This window comes from Setaria viridis, chromosome 8 (assembly GCF_005286985.2).
Source record: "Setaria viridis chromosome 8, Setaria_viridis_v4.0, whole genome shotgun sequence".
Classification (NCBI taxonomy): Eukaryota; Viridiplantae; Streptophyta; class Magnoliopsida; order Poales; family Poaceae; genus Setaria; species Setaria viridis.
Window position 1 is genome coordinate 16427087 of NC_048270.2, and position 20026 is coordinate 16447112.

Consider the following 20026-nt stretch of genomic DNA (forward strand, 5'->3'; position numbering starts at 1 on the left):
TGGTCACCATTGTACATATCTTTTTTTTCAGTTTAGTTTTGCACAAACTGATGCTTGATCGGGACATAGGTGCTGTATACTCCATATCTGAAGCAAGTAGCAGACTACTCAAACAGTTGTCAGAATCTGTGATTTACCCATTGTATGGCGCTTAAGGTATACTCTCTTGTGATTTCTAAATGTAAACAGTGCTGTCACTTCTAGGTTTAGAAGTATATCGGTGTACTCCTTGTGTTTGTTAATTTCTTAATAGCAGCACTTAACCACCTTTGGATTGTGTTCAATGATTGAATCTAGTGGTGACTGAAACACACATTGGAGACCAGAGTTGTGCAGCCTAGGTGTTCCAAGGCCACAACAATACAAAAATATAGATCTTGTTAATATGGTCAACCTCCTGTAGTGTTGGATTACCAATTCCATGGCGACAGTTAGCATATTGGTTCCCTCGCTGCAAGTTCTCAATTTTGTCTTTAGTGCAGTTAATCTGTCAAGCTACATAAGTGCTTGCATAATTATGACGACATATTAGAAATGAGTAATCTAGGAAAGTGTCATTACACAATTGCAGACTAGCGCATGCGTGTAAAATAGGAACTGAAACATTTTTCCCCAGTTCAAGAAGCAGGTTGGGCTTTTGGGCATCTATTTCAAATCTCGTTATTTTCTTTGCCTGAATTCATACTTTGGTTCACCTGTGTGTTACAGAGTAATTCTTGTGTATTTGCAAGATTTGGTTGCTTGAATATGCCAATTTCTTTGAGGACTTGAACTTCAAGACTAGCAGATTTTTTAAATGTACAGTACAATGTTCCTTCAAGATTAGCAAATTTTGTAATGTACAGTAGAGTGCCTAACTGAAATTTTTTTCCCTGTAGGTACAGGATAAACCTGAAGGTTGATCTTGAATGCCACCAGGGGCTCGGGCTAGTTGTGAATTTGTGATCAAGCAATTGGTTTCCAAATCTGATGGCTTGATGCAATATTTTATAAATATGACTTAATTGTTAGCTCCGTAAAGACTCCGATCATTCAAAAAAAAAATCTTGTGCAAATGAGCATGAGCCTTTGACGACCTTGTATGATGCTGTCTTGGTACTTATTGTTCATGCATATTTAAGATTGTGACTGGATTCATTGACAGCTGCTGCCTTTACTTATGCATCAAAATCTTTTTAGTGTTGTGATTGGTTGTCCAACTATTATTTTGGTGGTTGTTCATCAAAATCTTACTAATGTTTCTTTATTTATTCTCCAGTCCATCAAACCTACGGTTCTGATTGGAACATCAGGAGTTGGAATGACATCCACAAAATATGTTGTTGAGACGATGGCTTCCTTCAATGAGGTAATTTTTGTCAGCTTTTGCTACCTAGGCTGTAATGTTGAGGTGTTGTCTTGCAATTGTGGTTTGTTAACTTATTACATCTCTGAAATATAAATACAAAGGCATGTCAAATCCATCTTTGCATTCTGAATGTACTGCTGAAGAAGCATATAACTGGACTCAAGTGAGCAGAGTCAGATCTGCAGTACCATTCGAAATGCAGACTTCATGAGTGAAAAAATGATTTGTGTTTCATAAAATGTTTATAAAATGTGACCAAATTTGGTCTTGGTCTGGTTATCCCTGGTGCCATCCATGTCCATGAGGACATGCTTCTTGATGCCTGTAAGTACTTTCTTAATGGAGCCTATGAACATACTATTTATCAAAATGTAGGAACTTGGAGGGTTGGGTGTGAAGCAATCTGATGGTTTTATTCATTCAAATAGTGGAAGCACTAGCTGATCAGGTCACTCGAGAGAATTGAAAGGTATCAACCTTCGTGCCTGTCACCAGCATCAGAAAGATTTCCGCTCACATTGCTGTCGCCATGGCTGCAAAAAAGCTTATGAGCTTGGTACACTTCACCTCAGTTTGCCCCGATTCCAAATATTTCCATTCGCCTCCAATTCCCATAAACTTTTGGCTACAGGTTTGGGGACCATTTGCATTACCCCCGAGACCTGGTGAAATACGCCGAGAGCTGCATGCACACTCCTGTCTACAGCAACCACCGATAGCTCTGCGGGGATAACTTTTTAGTAATAAAAAACTAGAAATGCAGGGTACTACAATGTTGCGGTGGTTTTTGTTGGTTTGTCACTACTTCGACAACCCTTGTTGCTACTGCTGATGCTAGTAGACATTGTACATGTCTATGCATATATATATTGTAACGTACCGAGGCAAACCATCTTGTGTGCCAATGTTTGTTATTCTTTCACAGTTACGACAGGCAGATGTCCGAAAGAGTCAAATCGCTGTCCCAAGTAAGCTAGCAGTGGAAACAAATCCAGTTGACACAAACTGTTGGGATACGAGGAAGATTACGCTAGTGTAAAATAAAAATTTTCTATCGCGTAAATTAGGAAAACTGCTGTATATGGATCACGGGATTACCACTTGACGTACTGGTGCGGAAGATGTAGAATCGCGTGGGGGGCAGCGAAGTCGATCAGCGTAGTTGAAGACGTAGTCGATCACGTCGATGTCGAGCAGCTTCTCAGCAGCTCATCCACGTGCAGCAAGGTCGTCCTCGTGCTGCGGCTCGTCGCAGCTCGTCCAAGTACTGCAGGTGTAACACCTCCAAGGTATCCACACGTGCAGGGAGGAAGCATCGCAAGCCGGATTGCTAGGTCCGCGGGTTGCAACAGGGCGAGGGTGTGGGAGGCGCGGCAGATGTGTTTTGGGCAAAAGGGATGAAACCCTAGGGCACTCCAACCTTCTATTTATATTTATAGAGGTTCCTGACGGGCCTCTGGGTCCGAGGTCCATTAATACTTCTAAACCTGATCCAACTCGGATTATATTCGAATTGGGCTTCCAACCTTTTAAGTGTGTGACCCTATGGGTTCGGATACGTATAGACATGGCCCGAGTACTCCTACTCGGCCCAATAGTCGGTAACAGCCTCTAGCAAGATGTGCCAACTCCTATACGCACACGAAGATCATATCAGATGAACCGTCACAACATCAAGTATATGCTATTTCCCTTTGTCTCACGATATTTGGTTTAGCTCCAAGTCGACCGCTCTTTCTCGATCCCGTGATTCGGAATCCCTTTGTAGGTTAACTCTTAACCGTACGTAGCATGGTCATGTATTTTCAGATCCGATCACTCGAGGGGTCCAAATATATCTCTCTCAATCAGAGAGAGTCAAATTCCATCTTGATTGACCATGCCTCATAACATGTTTCTCGACAAACCCGAAAGCTACCTTTTTAACTACCCTGTTACGGTGTAACGTTTGATAGCCCCTAAGTAAGTCGATCCACATCTTGAGTACATGCAACAATCTCAGGTCTAAGGACAAAGCGTACATGTTGTGTAAAGAGAGAACTACTTCTCATGTTGGGTCAGTCCTAGCACATGTCTCTACATATGCCTACATTATTAGTTTGACATCTCTATGTCCATGACTTGTGAAACATAGTCATCAACTAATATATGTACTAGTCTAATATTTATGTGTGTCCACACATGAACTCCGACTAGGGACAACTTTTAGAATAACCATACAAGTAAAGAGTTTCACGTACAATTCACATAATTGCAGATGAATTTAAGTAGCCTTTAATGGATATTCAATAAATATAATATACAAATCATGGATACAATCAGATATCATCATCTCTATGATTGCCTCTAGGGTATGTCTCCAACACAAACATGTAGATTGAAGGAGTTGTAACTGTTGCAAGCTACAATTGACCCAAACTGGACCGGAAAGATGGCGCGCAGGAGGCGCCCCCCAGGCTCTAGTGAGAAGAAACTAGAAAGTCACGTCATGGCAGTGAATCAGAACCCCCGTGCTATTTCTCCTCCCTGCTCCAGCATTTACGGACAAGCAGAATCAACTAACTAGGGAATACCTGGCTGTATGAAGTAGATATCAAGTAGATTGTACACCTTAGGAAGTTACTTTATAGTTAATTTTTTATGTTTGCTATTTTACAAAATTTATGCGCTCTTTTCATTATCTATGCGCCTAGACACCTGATGAAGTAGCTTTAAGTAAATTTTGTTAGAGCACGGAGTAACTTCTTAATATAACGGATGAGGGAAAAAGTAACTTAACTTTACTGAATAACAAATTAAGGCCCCGTTTTCTTCCACTGACTTATTTTTAGCACCCGTCACATCGAATGTTTAGATACTAATTAGGAGTATTAAACGTAGACTATTTACAAAACCCATTACATAAGTGGAATCTAAACGGCGAGACGAATCTATTAAGCCTAATTAGTCCATGATTTGACAATGTGTTGCTACAGTAAATATTTGCTAATGATGGATTAATTAGGCTTAATTAGGCTTAATAGATTCGTCTCGCCGTTTAGATTCCACTTATGTAATTGGTTTTGTAAATAGTCTACGTTTAATACTTCTAATTAGTATCTAAATATTCGATGTGACACGTGCTAAAAATAAGACACAGGAAGAAAACGCCCCCTAAGTTCCACTAATTTGCACCAACATTGCACACCTAAAATCTCAATTTAATTGTTCAATGGTGGGTTTTATTTTTTTTCATGTTAAGCCTAATAGATGTATATGATAATGTACCTGCTACAACACAAATATTCTCATTTGAAAGTAACTTCTCAAAAAAATTTATCTGTCCAGGAAGTAACTTTGGCAGATTTTTTGCAAAATACAAAGTAACTTCTTCGTAGTCTAGTTTCAAAGTACATCCGGTAATACCTTGTTTTCTAATTGATGCAAATCAATCCCGTAACTAACCAAATTAGTGCACTCATAATCGCACCTCGGCTTACAACCGATTTAGTGCGACTTGACAACAGTTTAAGTCATGTAATCATCTGTCCAATCACTACTTAGCCATATCATATGCTAAGTCAAAAATATAAAGCCCACAAAAATATTTCGGAAATTTTCTAAATTAGTTTTCCTATGAAATTTATTCTTGATGGCAAAATCTTTGTAGAATTGAAGTTGCATGTGATCTGATTGACCAGGTGTGGGTCCTCATGATAAGAGTAAGTACATTGCTACACCTCAGCAGTCTCATAGGTTAGCTCATAAAATGCCACGTAAGATTTTTGCTGACGTGAGGAGAGAGGGTGAGGAGAGAGAGGTCGTTGTTTCGTGAAACAACCGTCTCATAGGCTATATTTTAGGATTGAGACGGCTCTCCACCATTATACGAGTTGTGGTTGCATGCAACTTATAAGATTTATTTTTTTTCTATGCACAGATTAAGAAAATAGAATTATTAATATGACAAGGCTAAGTAGTGATTAGTATATGATTACGTGGTAGAAACCGCTGCCGGATGAAACTAAACTATTGTAAAGTTGAGGTAGGATGATCGGTACTCCAGATTAGTTAGCTAAAGGGCTGGTTTGCATATACTCCCTCGGTTCCAAATTACTATTCGTTTTAGCTTTTCTAGATTCATAGTTTTTACTATGTACCTAGATACAATGAAAAACAAGGCGCGGTTAGGCGCTCGCCTAGGCGTGATTAGGCGTTAGGCGGGGCCGTTCCGCCTGGCCTAGGGGTGTAGGCGCGTCCTGCTCCGCGGCATTCCGCGGAGTTCCGCGGCGCCTCCGCGGCGAGTAGGCGGAGGAGGCGGCACCTAGGAAAGGAAAGCCCTGCGCGTGGGAAAGGAAAGCCCTGCGCGATAAAAGGAATCGATTTCCCTCCAGCCGTCGCATCTCGAGCTCCCTGCGCCCTCGGCCGCTGGTCCACCACCGCATCTGGAGGAACCTGCGCCCCCGTCCGCCGCCCAGCCCTGCCCCTGGAGGTCGCATGCGCACCCATCCGCCGGCCCGACGCTGCTCCTGGGAGGTCCCCTGCGCCCCCGTCCGCCAGCCCGACGCCGCCCCCGGGAGGTCCCCTGCGCCCCCGTCCGCCAGCCCGACGCCACCCCCGGGAAGTCCCCTGCGCCCCCGTCTGCCAGCCCGACGCTGCCCCTAGGAAGTCCCCTGCACCCCCGTCCGCCGGCCCACCGCCGCCCCTGGACATCCTCGCTGCACCTCGCCCCGCCGCTCGGGAACCCCAAGGTGAGGGCCTTGTCCTTCCTCCCGCCACCCCCTGCTCCTCTGTACTCTTCTTGGCTTCTCATCTCATCTGTCATCTCTGCAATTCAATTCAATTCATGGTTGATATTTGCAATTCATGGTGCATGTTTGCTCTGTGTACCTCTGTATGCTCTATATTGTAGTCATGGTTGATATCTGCAATTCCAATTCATATACCTTGTAGTCTCTGCAATTCATGGTTGATCTCTGCAATTCCAATTCATATACCTTGTAGTCTTGCACTGCTCTAGACTCTAGTGCTCTGTATCTCTGCAATTCATATACCTGATGCCTCTGTTGCTCTTCAATGTTCATGTAGTATGTCGGGAGGTAGTGCTGCTAATGGTTGTGCTCCTAAAACTGGTACTGGTGTTACCACTGAATGTGCTCGGGAGGAGGTGAATGTCCTCAAAAGAAATTCAGATGATGTGGGATGAGAGTATGGGTTTCTGGTGGATCCAAACAACAAGGACAAGGTGGAGTGCAAGTTCTGTGGTCACCGGAGCCAAGGTGGAGTGCATCGGTTGAAGGAACATGTGGCCAATGTTGGAACAAATGCGAAGAAATGCAAGAAGAGTACACAGGAGGCTAAAGACAAGTGCAAGAAGTCACTGGAAGATTCAAAAAGGAAGAGGAAGGAGGTAGTTGCTCGTGAACTAGAGCTTAGAGAAGAAGTGAATGTTTCTCGGGTTGGAGGAGAGGATGAAGAAGTAACTTGTGTTGGAAGTTCAGAGCCTCACAAATTAGGACCCATGGATAAGTGAACACGTGCTATTGATCCTAAAGCAACAAAATCTGAATCTTTGCAGCAACAGAAGCTGAACAAGGAAGTTTGGAAAGAAAGAACACATGAGGTGCATAAATATATTGCAAGATGGGTCTATACACATGGTAATTTACTACTCACTTTCTTTACATTTCAGATTTGAATACATGCCTGAACTACTCACTTTTTGTATCATATGCAGCCATACCATTCAATGCTTGTGACAATGATGAGTTCAAGCAAATGTGTGAAGCAATTGGACAGTTTGGCCCTGGACTTCAACCTCCACCTCTGCGTGATCTGCGAGAGAGTTTGCTAGGAGAAGAATATGCAAGAACCAAGAGTTTGCTGGGAGAACGTGAGGCTGAGAAGGTGAAGAATGGGTGCTCTGTTATGACTGATGCTTGGTTAGATAGGAAGAGGAGAAGCATAATGAACCTGTGCACTAAATGTGCTGATGGATCCAGTTTTGTCAGCTCAAAAGAGATGTCAGATGTGTCACACACAAGTGAAGTCATATTTGAACTAGTGGACAAGGCAATTGAAGACATTGGTCTGGATGATGTGGTGCAAGTAGTGACAGACAATGCTTCTAACAACATGGGAGCAAAGAAGCTACTTTTGGAGAAGAGACCAAACATCTTTTGGAGCTCTTGTGCAACTCACACAATCAATTTGATGCTCCAAGGAATTGGCAACATGCCACGGTTCAAGAAGGTGATTGACCAAGCAAAGGCATTCACCATATTTGTATATGGGCATACAAGAACATTGGAGTGCTTGAGACACTTCACAAAGGGGAGAGAGATAATAAGGCCAGGAGTGACTAGGTTTGCTTCAGCTTTTCTCACTTTGAACAGCATACTAGAGAAGAAGGACCAACTAAGAAATATGGTGGTTCATAATAGGTGGGACACATTGAAGGATGTGATGTCAAAAAAAAGGAAAAGATGCAACAGCAACAATATTGAGTGTTTTTGAGCCATTGGTTAAAGTTCTTTGTTTGGTTGATGGGGATGTGAAGCCATTAATGGGTTTCCTATATGGAGAACTACTGAAGGTAAATAGAGAGATCAAGGAAGCCTATGGCAATGTTCAGTCCTGCTACAACGAAGTTATTGCTATTATTGACAAGAAGATGAAAGGAAGACTAGATTCTCCATTGCATTTGACTGCCTATCTGCTGAATCCATACTACAGCTATGGTAACCTATCAATCTTTGATAAAGCCACAATAACAGAAGGATTTATCAGCTGTGTAGAGACTTTTTATCATCATGATGAGAAGCAAGATGAGGCTGTCAACACTGAACTAAAGAAGTTTCAAAATAGAGAAGGAAATTTTAACAAGAAGCTTGCAAGGAGTTGTGAAAAATTTGATTACAATCCAGGTAGAGGTAACTTATGTAGTTATGTTACACAGCTGGTTATCATCTATTGTATGTTTGTAACTAATATTAAAGAGTTGTTGTTTATTTCAGCATCTTGGTGGCGGCTGTATGAAACTGAAGCACCAGCTTTACAAAAGTTGGCAACAAGGATCCTTTCTCTGACATCAAGCTCTTCTGGTTGTGAAGGAAATTGGAGTACATTTGAAATGGTTAGTCCCTAACTCCATATCTAGTGACTAGATTTCAGCAGTAAACTTACAGGAATTAAGATAGTTATATGCTCTCATGTTTAATTTGTAGATACACACTAAGAAGAGAAATAGGCTTACTACAACCCGACTCAACAAATTGGTCTTTGTTCAATTCAACTCCAAGTTGATTAATAAGAAAGAAAGGATAATGTCAAAGAAGACCACTGATGTTCTCTTGTCTAGTGAGACAACTGAAGCTCAAGGTTTTCTGTATGAAGATGGAGATAATTGTGCAACAGTTGTCTATAGAGATGAGGAAGATGAGGAGATGGAAGGTACAGGGATACCTTGGTCTGTTATTGGAGATGCAGTGGGAGCAGATCAACAACTTGAGCTGCGTAGAAGTGCAAGAGTGAGATAACTTTATAAAGGAGAAGAATTTGAGTCCGAAGAAGAAGAGTTTGATGATGATGAGGATGGATATATGGAACCCTATTGAAGAAGATATGGCAGTGGGGCTTTATCAATTAGACAATTATCATGTCATGTTTATCACTTTATCTTTTAATTTATCTTCAACTTATGCTGAAATACTATATTTATATATATTATTCAGCTATATATGCTGAAATAAAAAAAAGGCAAAACGCCTAGGCACGCCTAGGTGCTAGGCGATGGGTCTCCGCCTAGAAACCGCCTAGCGCCTAAAAAAACATTGCCTAGATATATATTATGTTTAGATACGTAGCAAAAGTCATATACCTAGAAAAACCAAAACGAATAGTAATTTAGGATGGAGAGAGTATAAGGGATGAAATTCACACTTTTACAATACTTGAAGGTGAAAAATACATTTTCTTTTTTTTTTAAATTCTTATGTTTCGTTTTATCATGAAGCATTTAGAAAGCGCAACAGGTCTGCAACAATTCTTGATTTTGTGGAAGTGGAGCTACCTAGTTCTATGCTCTGAGTGAACGCAGCATGTGCTGCATTTCTGGATTGACGACGGAGGTGTGAAATTCATGGCAAAATGCTGGAAGCTCTACATAACACCATGGTGACGCACTCGTTCTGCTAGCAGGGAAAATGTTACCGCCGCCGGCTATCCTTCACTGGGAGTAGCTAGATAACCATATCCCGGCTAAGCTTACAGAACTTAGCATGCTATTTAAACTGCAAAAATATACAGATGCCACTGGGTTCCAGATTGCTTCCATGTTGCTATTTTCAGGTATGCTAACATGCTTGTGAGGAAACTTCTGATCTCTGATCACCATCAGTTGTCACCTGAACTTGTGCAGCATATTGCAGGTTCCAGAGAACCTCTTCGATGGACGGTCGGGTTGAGGATTGGGCAGATAGGCATTTGATCATGATAGAAACCACTATGGACAAGGAGTCCTGTGATGAAGTGCCAATAACGACTGAATCCAGAACTTCCTCTCGCTCTTCCTGGCATGATATTGACGCAACCTGCAGATACAATCTAATGTTTATTAGATTTAGTTGGTAGTTTTCCCCAGTAGTTGTACTGGTATGACCAGACTAATGCTCATGTTGGACTTCAGTCACACAGATATGAAGGCCAAACTTAGATCACTGAGAATTAATCATTCATCAGTTGCGCCGGATGCCTCATCCTTTTCAGAAAATGAAAAAAAAATGTAACTCAAGTTGATTACAGGTATTTTGCATATTTGTTACTACAAATTGTGAAGGTGAAAAGGATGATGCAGAATGAAGTCTAATTACTAATTATGACCAGGAGTATAGATATTTTAAGTACTTATAAATTGCCTAAAATCTTCTTGTAAATAAGCGACCTACTCAGGACCAAGCAAATCTTGATCAAGTATCACTACTAAAAACTTGATAACGTAAAATATGAAGGGGAATATACCAAATCATTTAAAACAAAAGGGCCCCCTTTTTCATGTAATTTTGGTCCCATAAGTGCTTCCAGTAGAATACAACCAAAGGAGTAGACATCATCCTCCGAATCTTCCCTAAAAAAAAACACACAGATATAAGTTTCTTGAAATGGATCAGCATTAATTAGGACATTCATGAACCCCTATAATCAGATTTCCTTTCCTTTTTCTATTTCAATGCATTTGGTGAGTGGAATGAACTCTTCACTAAACTTTACGGTATGTCTTAACTGGATATCAGAAATCAAACTAGGCACAATTGGAAGATGCATATAAAATCAAGCTTAGCTGCATTTGTACAGCTGGGACTTACGTTTCTGCAGCATTGTTTTGTAAGTATCTTTTCTCTTCTACTACCTGCAAACAGCAAACGTTTAGTTTTATACTAAAATACAGGAATTCTACCCTTGAAGTTGCTTTATTAAAATTTAATAAATAGGTGAGAGCAAGGTGCAACATTCATTCGGAATGACAAACCCACCTCATGTTTGTATATCTCCTCTGTGATTATCGATAATCCATAGTCGCTCAACTTTGACACAAGGTGTTCGTCAAGCAAAATACTAGAAGATTTTAGCCGGTTATATAAGGAACCAGGAATTATTCCTGTATGTAGGAAATGAACAGCCTTAGCTATGGCAATCAGCAACTGCAGCCTATCACACCACTTTAGGGTCTTCTCTGGACTAGAGCCTGGCAGAAAAGAAAGTGCAATGTAAATAACAAATTGGGCCCAAAAATTTGCGTTGTTTCATTTAAATTTACTTCTGCATATTTAAATTTAGGTTATTACCAGAAAGATAAGAAGAGAGAGTTCCACCAGGAACATATTCATATACAAGAAATACCCTCTTCACACTTGATTCATCAACTGCACTATCAATGCAGTGCCCCAAGAGGCAAACCAAATTTGGGTGGCGAAGCTTTGCAAGGAGATCTAAACGAAGCTTTAAATTTCTGATTGAATATCTCTGGTGTAATGCCAAACATCTTATGGCAATCAGGGTGCCATTCTCTAGCTTTCCCTTGTATAGCTGAAAATAAGATAAGTTGTGACAAATGGAAGGTCAACAAAATACTATTCATACTACTCTGACCAATATTTCTACTCTGCTGCGATAAAAAACAGATTAAACCATACTCAATATTGAAGAAAAAAAACATTAAGTATTAACTGTATCACATTTGGTAATAAAAAATATGAATATTAAAATATGGCAACAAACCTTTCCAATTGCTCCCTCGCCTAAAAATGCTGACCTTTCAAAGCTTTTTGTTGCTTCCTTGAGTTCCTCTAAAGAAAATATGCGATATGAAGGCTGTATTTGTGTTCCTAATTTGACAGCTTGAGATATACACCCTGCAATGAAGGGGAGATTATTGAAATTGACAAGGAAAACAGGAGAAATCATCTTATGTGAGTATTATAGTTAAGAGAAATTAGAATTCATGCATGCAAGAATTCAGATTTCATGACAATTCCATCATTATATTGTTATTCACATCTACATATACACAACTGCAGTGTTGAACAATTGCATGAAATGGCAAGTCCAATGCTGTACTGTAACAATGTGAAACACAAAAACTATGTCACATTTGCTCATTCAGACATAACGTAACTTGGGAGAAATGGACTGTTTAATTCTTTATTTTGGTTTTTGTAAACAGATAAATAGTCACTGTCACAAAGTTCAATAAGTAACAAAAGGGGGTCTCCATAGAAGGTAAAGTGCCAGATATATGTAATGCGCCAAAATCTTAAGAGCTCTTACTTGCATTAACTAACAATTCTGAGGACATTCCTGAAGTTGAATTATCTTGTTTATGCTTTTGCAGGAACTGTTGTTCAGCAAGAACTTTCTGACAGCTTCTTCTGTTTGAAGCCATTAACACCAGAGAAAGCACAAGCACAATAAACAAAATACCGACAACAGTGACTACAAGTCCAACATCCTTGTTTGATCCCTTATGAGATTGTTGGCAATATTTAGCTTCATGCTGGTGAGCAGGGCCAACACTAAAGCAATTCCCATCAAACTTAACGACCTTGTTATTCATATTGCCATTCAGACAAGCAGGCAGATCACCTGTGAGTCGGTTAGTGGACAGGTCCACAAAGCCCAGAGTACTGCTGCATGTTAAGCTACTCGAGAGTGATCCACTAAGCATATTTGCTGCCAAGTTCAGATAACTGATGTTGGGGAGAGCAAAGAGCCCTTCAGGAGGACTCCCCACAAGAAAGTTGAATGAGAGATCAAGGTGCTGAAGCCGGTTTAGCTCACCAAACTGCTTGGGAATTTCACCCTTTAGTGAATTCTTGCTGAGTAAGATTGTTACCAATGCTGTAGGCATCTCTGGAAGATCTCCATCCAACTGATTGTCCCTTAAATCCAGCATCTCAAGTTTATTTAGGTAGGCTAAATTTGGAACATCCCCCGAGATGCTATTGCCAGCAAGCGCGAGCTCCGTAAGCATGGCAGCTTTGCCAATTGATGCTGGTATGGATCCTTTCAGCCTGTTACTCTGCAACCGAAGAACAGTGAGGTTTGAGAACGAGTCAAGCCAATCTGGCACACTTTCATTGAAATAGTTACGATCCAGTGTCACGGTATGGAGCTTTGACATGACTGAAAGCTTAGGAGGGATCGATCCATACAGAAAATTGGAGCTCAAATCAAGCACTTCAAGGGAAGACAAGCGGTGAATCTTATCCGGGAGGGGACCCCATAGGCCCAAAGACACAAGGATAACAACCCGCAAGGTAGTCAACCTTGCCAACGTAGTAACAAACGAATCAACAACAAAGGCTTCTGAAAGGGTGACATTAGGAACAGAATAGCCACTGAACTTTGGTGGTTTGGTGATCCTGTCACCGATTATCTTTAGCTCTGTGATGGCATTTCCCTCACAGGTTACAGCAAGTACCGCAGTGGGTTGAGTGTAGCAGGGATCGCTGCTTGGGCTGCCCCATGCATCCAGCTGCCTGGGGTACTCCAGCTGCTTCCTGAGCTGCTGCAGCAGTTCGCTCTCTGAAGACTGTTCACTTCTTGGGAATAACATAAAACAGGTTGTGGCCATGATAAGGATACTCAGGTGCCAAGCCATTGGAACTCAACTATCTCTATATTTTCTCCGTTGGCTTGGTATCTTGGTGAACTTTTATCACTTCAAAACTGGAATTGTCAGAACTTCAATGAGAATTTTCTCTCGCAACAGAATAAACCAGAAAGGCCCAAGGTGGAGCAATGTAGTTGCAGTGTTGCACACTGATTCCTCTTAGACCTTTCCTTGCTAAAAACAGTTTCCTGCAGAATATTATAATTTTTTAGCCCAAATTGGAAGTAACAAAGAGTAATTACAGCAGTACAAGGCAAATATGTCAGTAAACTGACTCATATCCTTGTCTTATCATAAATAAAAAATCCAAATTGGGTGCCGGACGGAAGAACCTCACTTCAGATCGAACAGGGGAAGAAACAAGGCAACAGTGTACAGTTTCCTGCGGTCTAAATAAAATAACATTTGGGTTGTAGCCCAAATATGTTGGAACCCGACAAAGAAAATGACAGACGGGTCGCGGGGCGGAGCATTAATATGCAATAAGAACACGGCAACAGTAAATTGATCAAATTGTACTGCCAATGCGAATTCCCCACCATACGAGCTTGCTGGCACAAATACAAAATTCAAGTTCGGAACCTGTGGTTTTGCAAGAACGCTTGATGGGGACTTAATAACAGAATGGTAGGAAACAAGACAGAAATCTGAGCTTGCAAGCAAGAACTGCAGCGAAACCGACCAAGAAACGCAGTAGGCTTGACGGTAAAACAAAACCGCTGTATCGCAAAAGAAGGAATCCAGCAAACTCGACGGGGAAACGAGGGTTTACCACATGACTTTAAGGAAACGTAAAACTGAAAACATGGAGGAAAATTGGAAATTTCAGTATCTTCTTGAGACCGAATCACACCGTAGTACCAGAGTAGAGAATGCATCAGGAACCAAATTGGCGCAGAAGAGAAATGACATTCAGAATGCAAATGCGGGAACAGACTAACACAGAGATTTTGACCTTAACGCAGCGAATCCAGGAGGCAATAGCAAGAAGCTCGCCAAGTCACTTCAAAGCCTGAACCCCGCGAATGCATCCAAGAACCCCCAACATTCTTTCCCCATTCTTCCTCAGCACCTAGCAAGCAGTCGCAGGAGGAAGAGGACCAGCAGGGGAGGGAGGGTCGGAGGCAGGGAGAGTGCCGCAGTGCACACGGGACCAATCTCTCACCTACGCGGTTGCTCACACTCCCCCCAGCAGCAGGCGGCAAGCAGTAGCGGTCCTCCGGGAGGACATTAATGGACCCTGGACGGTGACCGGTGGGCGTCGCCAGGCGCCAGCGCTACCACTGCCTGCGCCTCACCTCACCCTTGAACGAGGATGTTTGGTTGCTAGCCATCCGTTGTTACTCCTCAGTCACGAAGCAGTAAAAGTTAATCCGCCGGCACTGGGGCACGCAGGGGAGTGGTTGGCTTGGCTGGCTGGCGCGGAAGTAGAGGCGCCGGGCGCGGGCGGGGAGGAACGGGCCAAAGCGCCGCAAAGCGAGCTGGGGAGGTGGTGGCGGAAACGTTTTTACCTGCGGGACGGCACAGGGTGCGGGGCGTCAGGGCGTGCCCGCCCGGCCGCTTTGAAGTTTTGACCGGTGGCTGGCACGCTGACGCTGGTGGGTGGTGAAACCGTGAAAGTGAAGCCGAGCAAGGAAGAGGGCTTGGATCCAAATCCACGGAGCGGGACGGAGGGAGACGCCGAGACGGGGCCGCTCCGGATTTTCAGCGCGGTCCCGCGGTGTCTCGTCGTCGGCGGTGGGGGATGGGAATTCGCTGTAGCGGTGGAATTTAGCAAGTTCGCTTGGCAGCTAGATGTGGCCTAGTTTGGTTTCTCCTGCTTATTTTTAGCACTCGTCACATCGAATATTTAGATAAGTATTAAATGTAGATTATTTACAAAACCTATTATATAAGTGGAGGCTAAACGACGAACCAAACGCCCCCACATGTGTCTGTGAGATCTGGATGGATTGATCACGCAGGTATGGGTTTAAACCTGACAAAACACCGCATTGTCCTTGTATTTTATGGATGGATGAACACCGGTGGTAGGGCTCTGTCAAATTATGATCAGTTCATGGGCCAATCAGTTTGAGTTTCAAAACCAATTAAGTGCCTTTGTTCTTTCAGCGAAATGATAGCTCTGTTCTCGTGATTTCATTTCTCACAAGAAATACTATACGTGTGCTACTTACAATTTTATAGTCTATCAAGATCCTTCTCTTCAATATAAGCGTTTGCTTGTTCTTTTGCCAAATTAGTATTCCAATATATGGAAAAAGAATGTTCCATCGGTACTAATAATTGTTTCAGCATACAAATATTTGTTAAAAACATAGGCAAAAGCAGATTTGAACTAATATATTATCTTAATGGGAAGCGGGCTATATTCATCTTATACGGAGGGAGGTTAGGGGGAAAGAAAACAAATATGTTAATCATGCGGTGCCAGCCACAAATTTGCCCACATGAAAGTTGGAGAACCTAAAGCCTTGTTCGGGGGGGCCCTTATTTTAACTTTATTTTCGACTCCACCTGTTTTGCAAAAAGACTGAGCATTGTAGCATGAAGTCATTGTGTAAGTCAAGGTCAAAATCAACTGACTTCATCGACTTTGGCTTCACAAGTAAAGCTGTGAGAAGCCCTCCCAAACAACCCCTTAGTTCGTGATGATGTCTGGCTTTGGTCGTTGGAATCGGCTGGTGACTGAACTTGTCTCCTACGATTCCAACGAGCAGCAACTACCGTGCAAGTAGCAGGAAAAATAATTTAGCATGCCTCGAATGAATCCAGCATTACTCATGATCAGCTTGCACTTCAGGTCTCCATTTCTTATATTTAGCGTAATTAACCCATGCAAGGTTGGTGTTCGTCAGGTGAATTAAGAAGTCTCAGAACAAATGAATATGTCCTCATGTGAAAATACAAGACATATTTTGTTTTGACTCGGTCTCTAGACTTTGTCCATTGTCTTGTCACAAAATATGCTCCTTATGGCTACAAAACCAATACATTGTGAAAGTATTTTGAAATATCTAGTTGTATAATTCTATATATGCTGATATACTTATAATTCAACTAATTGTTAATCAAACTTCACAGAAAAAGTTAGATTTTTAAGGGGTGGGGTATTTTCTTTTCATAAATTTCATGGGTTTTGTTCCACTTATGGAGAGACTCTAAACGGTCAACAATATCTGATGATTTCGGTCTCTTGAGAGGTTCACGGCAGCATGTATGATGTATCTACTACCATGGCACACTCACACTCAGCAATGTGAGTTTTTTCAAAAATAAATTTGGAATCTACAAGTGCTTAATTATGTTTTTCGTCAACTCTAGTAGGTGAATGCAACTCGAGCATATCTGTATATAAGCAAATACTAATAGCAAGCCTTAATTTTGGCGTCAAATCACTTGCATGAATGAGTAAACCGCTCGCTATCTTTGGAAGCAAGGACAACAATGTGGGTGAGGCTGACTACCTTTTGAGCAAAGTGTGCTGTCTCTTTTTCCTTTTGAGGAAATCATGTGATGTCTCCTCTAGATGCTGGCGGCCCTCCCATGATCCCATCCCTTTTCTGAAAATCTTCAAGGGTAATGATGATGCCGAATCCAATCATTTGCTCCTCAAAAAGATTATCAGCCATAACACATGCTCTTGTACTACCATCTTCTGATAAATCACTTTTTTCTTGTAGCAAAATGCCTGTAGTCGCGTTTCTGTGTATGAAAAACAAAAAAAGGTGCGCAATTCGATTTACCAGGAAAATGACTCGACACAGGATAATTCTAATATGACTTTTTCTTCGGGTGTAATTATGAGCATTTCTAATCACTTATGCCAACACACCACACAATAATAACACAATGATCCGCTTGCGTGCAACGGAGCTGCAACTGTACGGTGTCCCGTACCCAAGGTACAGGAACGTGCACCGTGCTTCTTTCCTCCTAACGCCGGCTGTTTTTGTTACTACTAGTACGTGACACAAACTTTTCTAGTGTCACCTGCACCACAGGACAAACTTTATTTCGACCATTGATTGCTGCTGATAATCACAGACGCGTCGATTGTCCTCGCAGCGTCGCAGTCGCAGTAGCAGGAATGTGCCAAACTGCCAATATATCATCATGTCGTATGCACCATATCTAGATGTATGTAAATATTTACGAACTTAGAAACTCAAAACGATCTATATACTTTATGATGGAGGGAGGAGGGAGTACGTAACAGTGTATTATATCGATGTACATGTAGAAGTACCGGTCTGTATTTTCCTGACACAGCGGTAGGTCCATCGCTCCAACAATGCCATGTGCGTGGTCATGCATAGAAATGGACACGGACCCAGAGAGGCAATGCCAAGTCTCAGTTCTGATTTCTGAACGAGTCAACGAAAAAACAAACCATAGCGAGAGGCTATTCACCACAATGCACGGGAAGGAGACACTGAATAAGAGCAAAGGATACACACTGTACTTTTCATGAAGTCACGTTGTAACTTTTGCTCCACTTCCAGCATTCATACTCGATCCAACGCCTCCATCCTTTCCTGAGCAAAAGGGCCCAACAGCCAGTGAGCGACCTCGTACTCATCTTCCTCAACTGGCTGGTCGGATCCTGCTCGGCACCGCCGCCACGGGCACGAGGTAGATGAAGATGTCCATCGACGCTATTGATAGTCGTTAAGTACCAAATATAGCCGTCAATATATTCAAGAATAAAGGAGGATTAGCATTTTTTACACGCATACACTAGTAGAGAATTGGCTTTCGATCCGCCCCCTTTTGTCCCGGTTTAAAGTTGACCCGGGACAAAAAGGGGTGCGCCACGGTAGGCAAAATTGGAGGGGAGATTTACTCCCGGTTGGTAATTGCAACCGGGACTAAAGGCCCCCCTTTAGTCCCGGTTGCAACGGCTAGCTGGGGGGCGTCGGTGGCGGGACCCTTTTATCCCGGTTGGATCCTCCAACCGGGACTAAACTTCCAACCGGGACAAAAGGTGTTCCTTTTTGTCTCGGTTGGAGTTTTTAACCGGGATAAAAACTCATCCCCATTATATACGGCCAAGACAGAGGACTTTCTTCCTCCTCCAGCCCGAGCCAGTCCAGCACATTGACAGAGAGAGCCGAGCTTCACCTACTCTCCAGTGGTGCCGAAGCAAGCAAGGAAGGTGCTGCCCGAAGTTTTTTCCCTCATTTTCGTGGGAATTTCACTCGGCCAACACAAGTGTTGCGAAGGTTTGCTACTTCATCCTCGTGTTATGCTTTGATTTATGCTTTGGAGATGGAAATATTATTTGCTACAATGTGATGATGAAGTAGAAAAATGGAGAGGTATTTTGAGCTAGAATGTGAGGGAGATTGATGTGTCATATATAGTATGCATTATTGCAGTGGTTTAAAAATGATGCTACCTTGTCTAGACGGTTTATCTTATCAAATTCAATATGGTTTTTTAAATCCATACTTGTTGAACTTGCATACCGTGTTCATTTCGGCGAGGATGTTCTCCGCCGAGCAGCAACGTATGTCAAGAAGGAGGTTCGATTCTACGAGAAAGAGTGGATACGGACATGGTGACCGTGTCCCCTTTTCCGTAGCATCTAACCTCTTTCATGACGAAGTGCGGTGCCGCCCAGCTGAGGACATCCTCGCGAGATGATCACGGTCTTCAAGTTGAACAACTTATGCAGTGTTAAGATAATAATTTTTATACATAGATGGCTTCTGCTACTGGAGGAAGTGGTGATGGTGGGGGCGATCGTGGTTCCTATTATGGCAAGGTTCCAATCATAGTTGGCCCTCAGCATAAGCCGAAGAAAAAGAGCTCGCTGGAAAAAGCAATGCTTCGTTATTTGCAGCAACGTCATGAAGAAGCTGTTGCCGCGGGTTAGGAACCTCCTTTTGGTGGTCGTTATGCTCCACCCTCAGTCCCGGGTGTTTCACGTCCACTTAATACTACCGTTTCAGGCGGCACAAATAAACCTAAGGATGAGGTTGGGTCAGCGGAACCTTCGTCTTCACCGTCCAAGGATGCTTAAAGTCCTCCTTGATAATAACCAGTGGATGGCTTGTTGTATTGTATCATGTTGTTTGGGACTTTAATTTAAATATGTGTATTTGGATCTTCATGTTGTTGTATTGTACCATGTTGTTTGGATCTTTAATCGATTTTCACGTGTAATCCATTGTCAAGTGTAATCCATTTTCATGCGTAATACGATGCAGATGGACCGGCAATGGATGTATAATGCAGACAGGCGGAGCAAGGCGTTTATTGATGGCTTGCATTATTTTCTCGAAGTGGCAAAAGCGAACAAGTCAGAGAATGGGTTCGTATGTTGTCCATGCTTCCAATGCAATAACAGGAAGGAGTATTCAAAGGATTCCTGGGGGACTATTCACAGCCACTTGTTTAAATACGGTTTCATGCCTAACTATTTGGTTTGGACCAAGCACGGTGAACTAGGGGTTGTAATGGAAGATGGCGAGGAGGAGGAGGAAGATGACACCATTCCGGACTGGGTTGCAGGCCAAGCTTTT

At 42.4% G+C, this 20026-nt stretch overlaps 1 protein-coding gene and 1 pseudogene across 1 annotated transcript; one reads left to right on the top strand and one right to left on the bottom strand.

Annotated features, from left to right (window-relative positions):
* Positions 1 to 6416: 6416 nt before the first annotated feature.
* On the top strand, positions 6417 to 9035 carry LOC140220229 (uncharacterized; annotated as a pseudogene).
* Positions 9036 to 9412: 377 nt separating this feature from the next.
* On the bottom strand, positions 9413 to 15022 carry LOC117834030 (probable inactive leucine-rich repeat receptor-like protein kinase At3g03770). The gene is made up of 8 exons (XM_034713639.2): positions 14452 to 15022; positions 12152 to 13684; positions 11603 to 11736; positions 11170 to 11410; positions 10858 to 11069; positions 10690 to 10733; positions 10346 to 10451; positions 9413 to 9918 (listed from the first exon to the last, which is right to left on the bottom strand). The coding sequence occupies exons 2-8, from the start codon at positions 13482 to 13484 to the stop codon at positions 9682 to 9684; spliced, it is 2307 nt and encodes a 768-aa protein (XP_034569530.2). The 5' UTR covers positions 13485 to 13684; positions 14452 to 15022; the 3' UTR covers positions 9413 to 9681.
* Positions 15023 to 20026: the final 5004 nt, after the last annotated feature.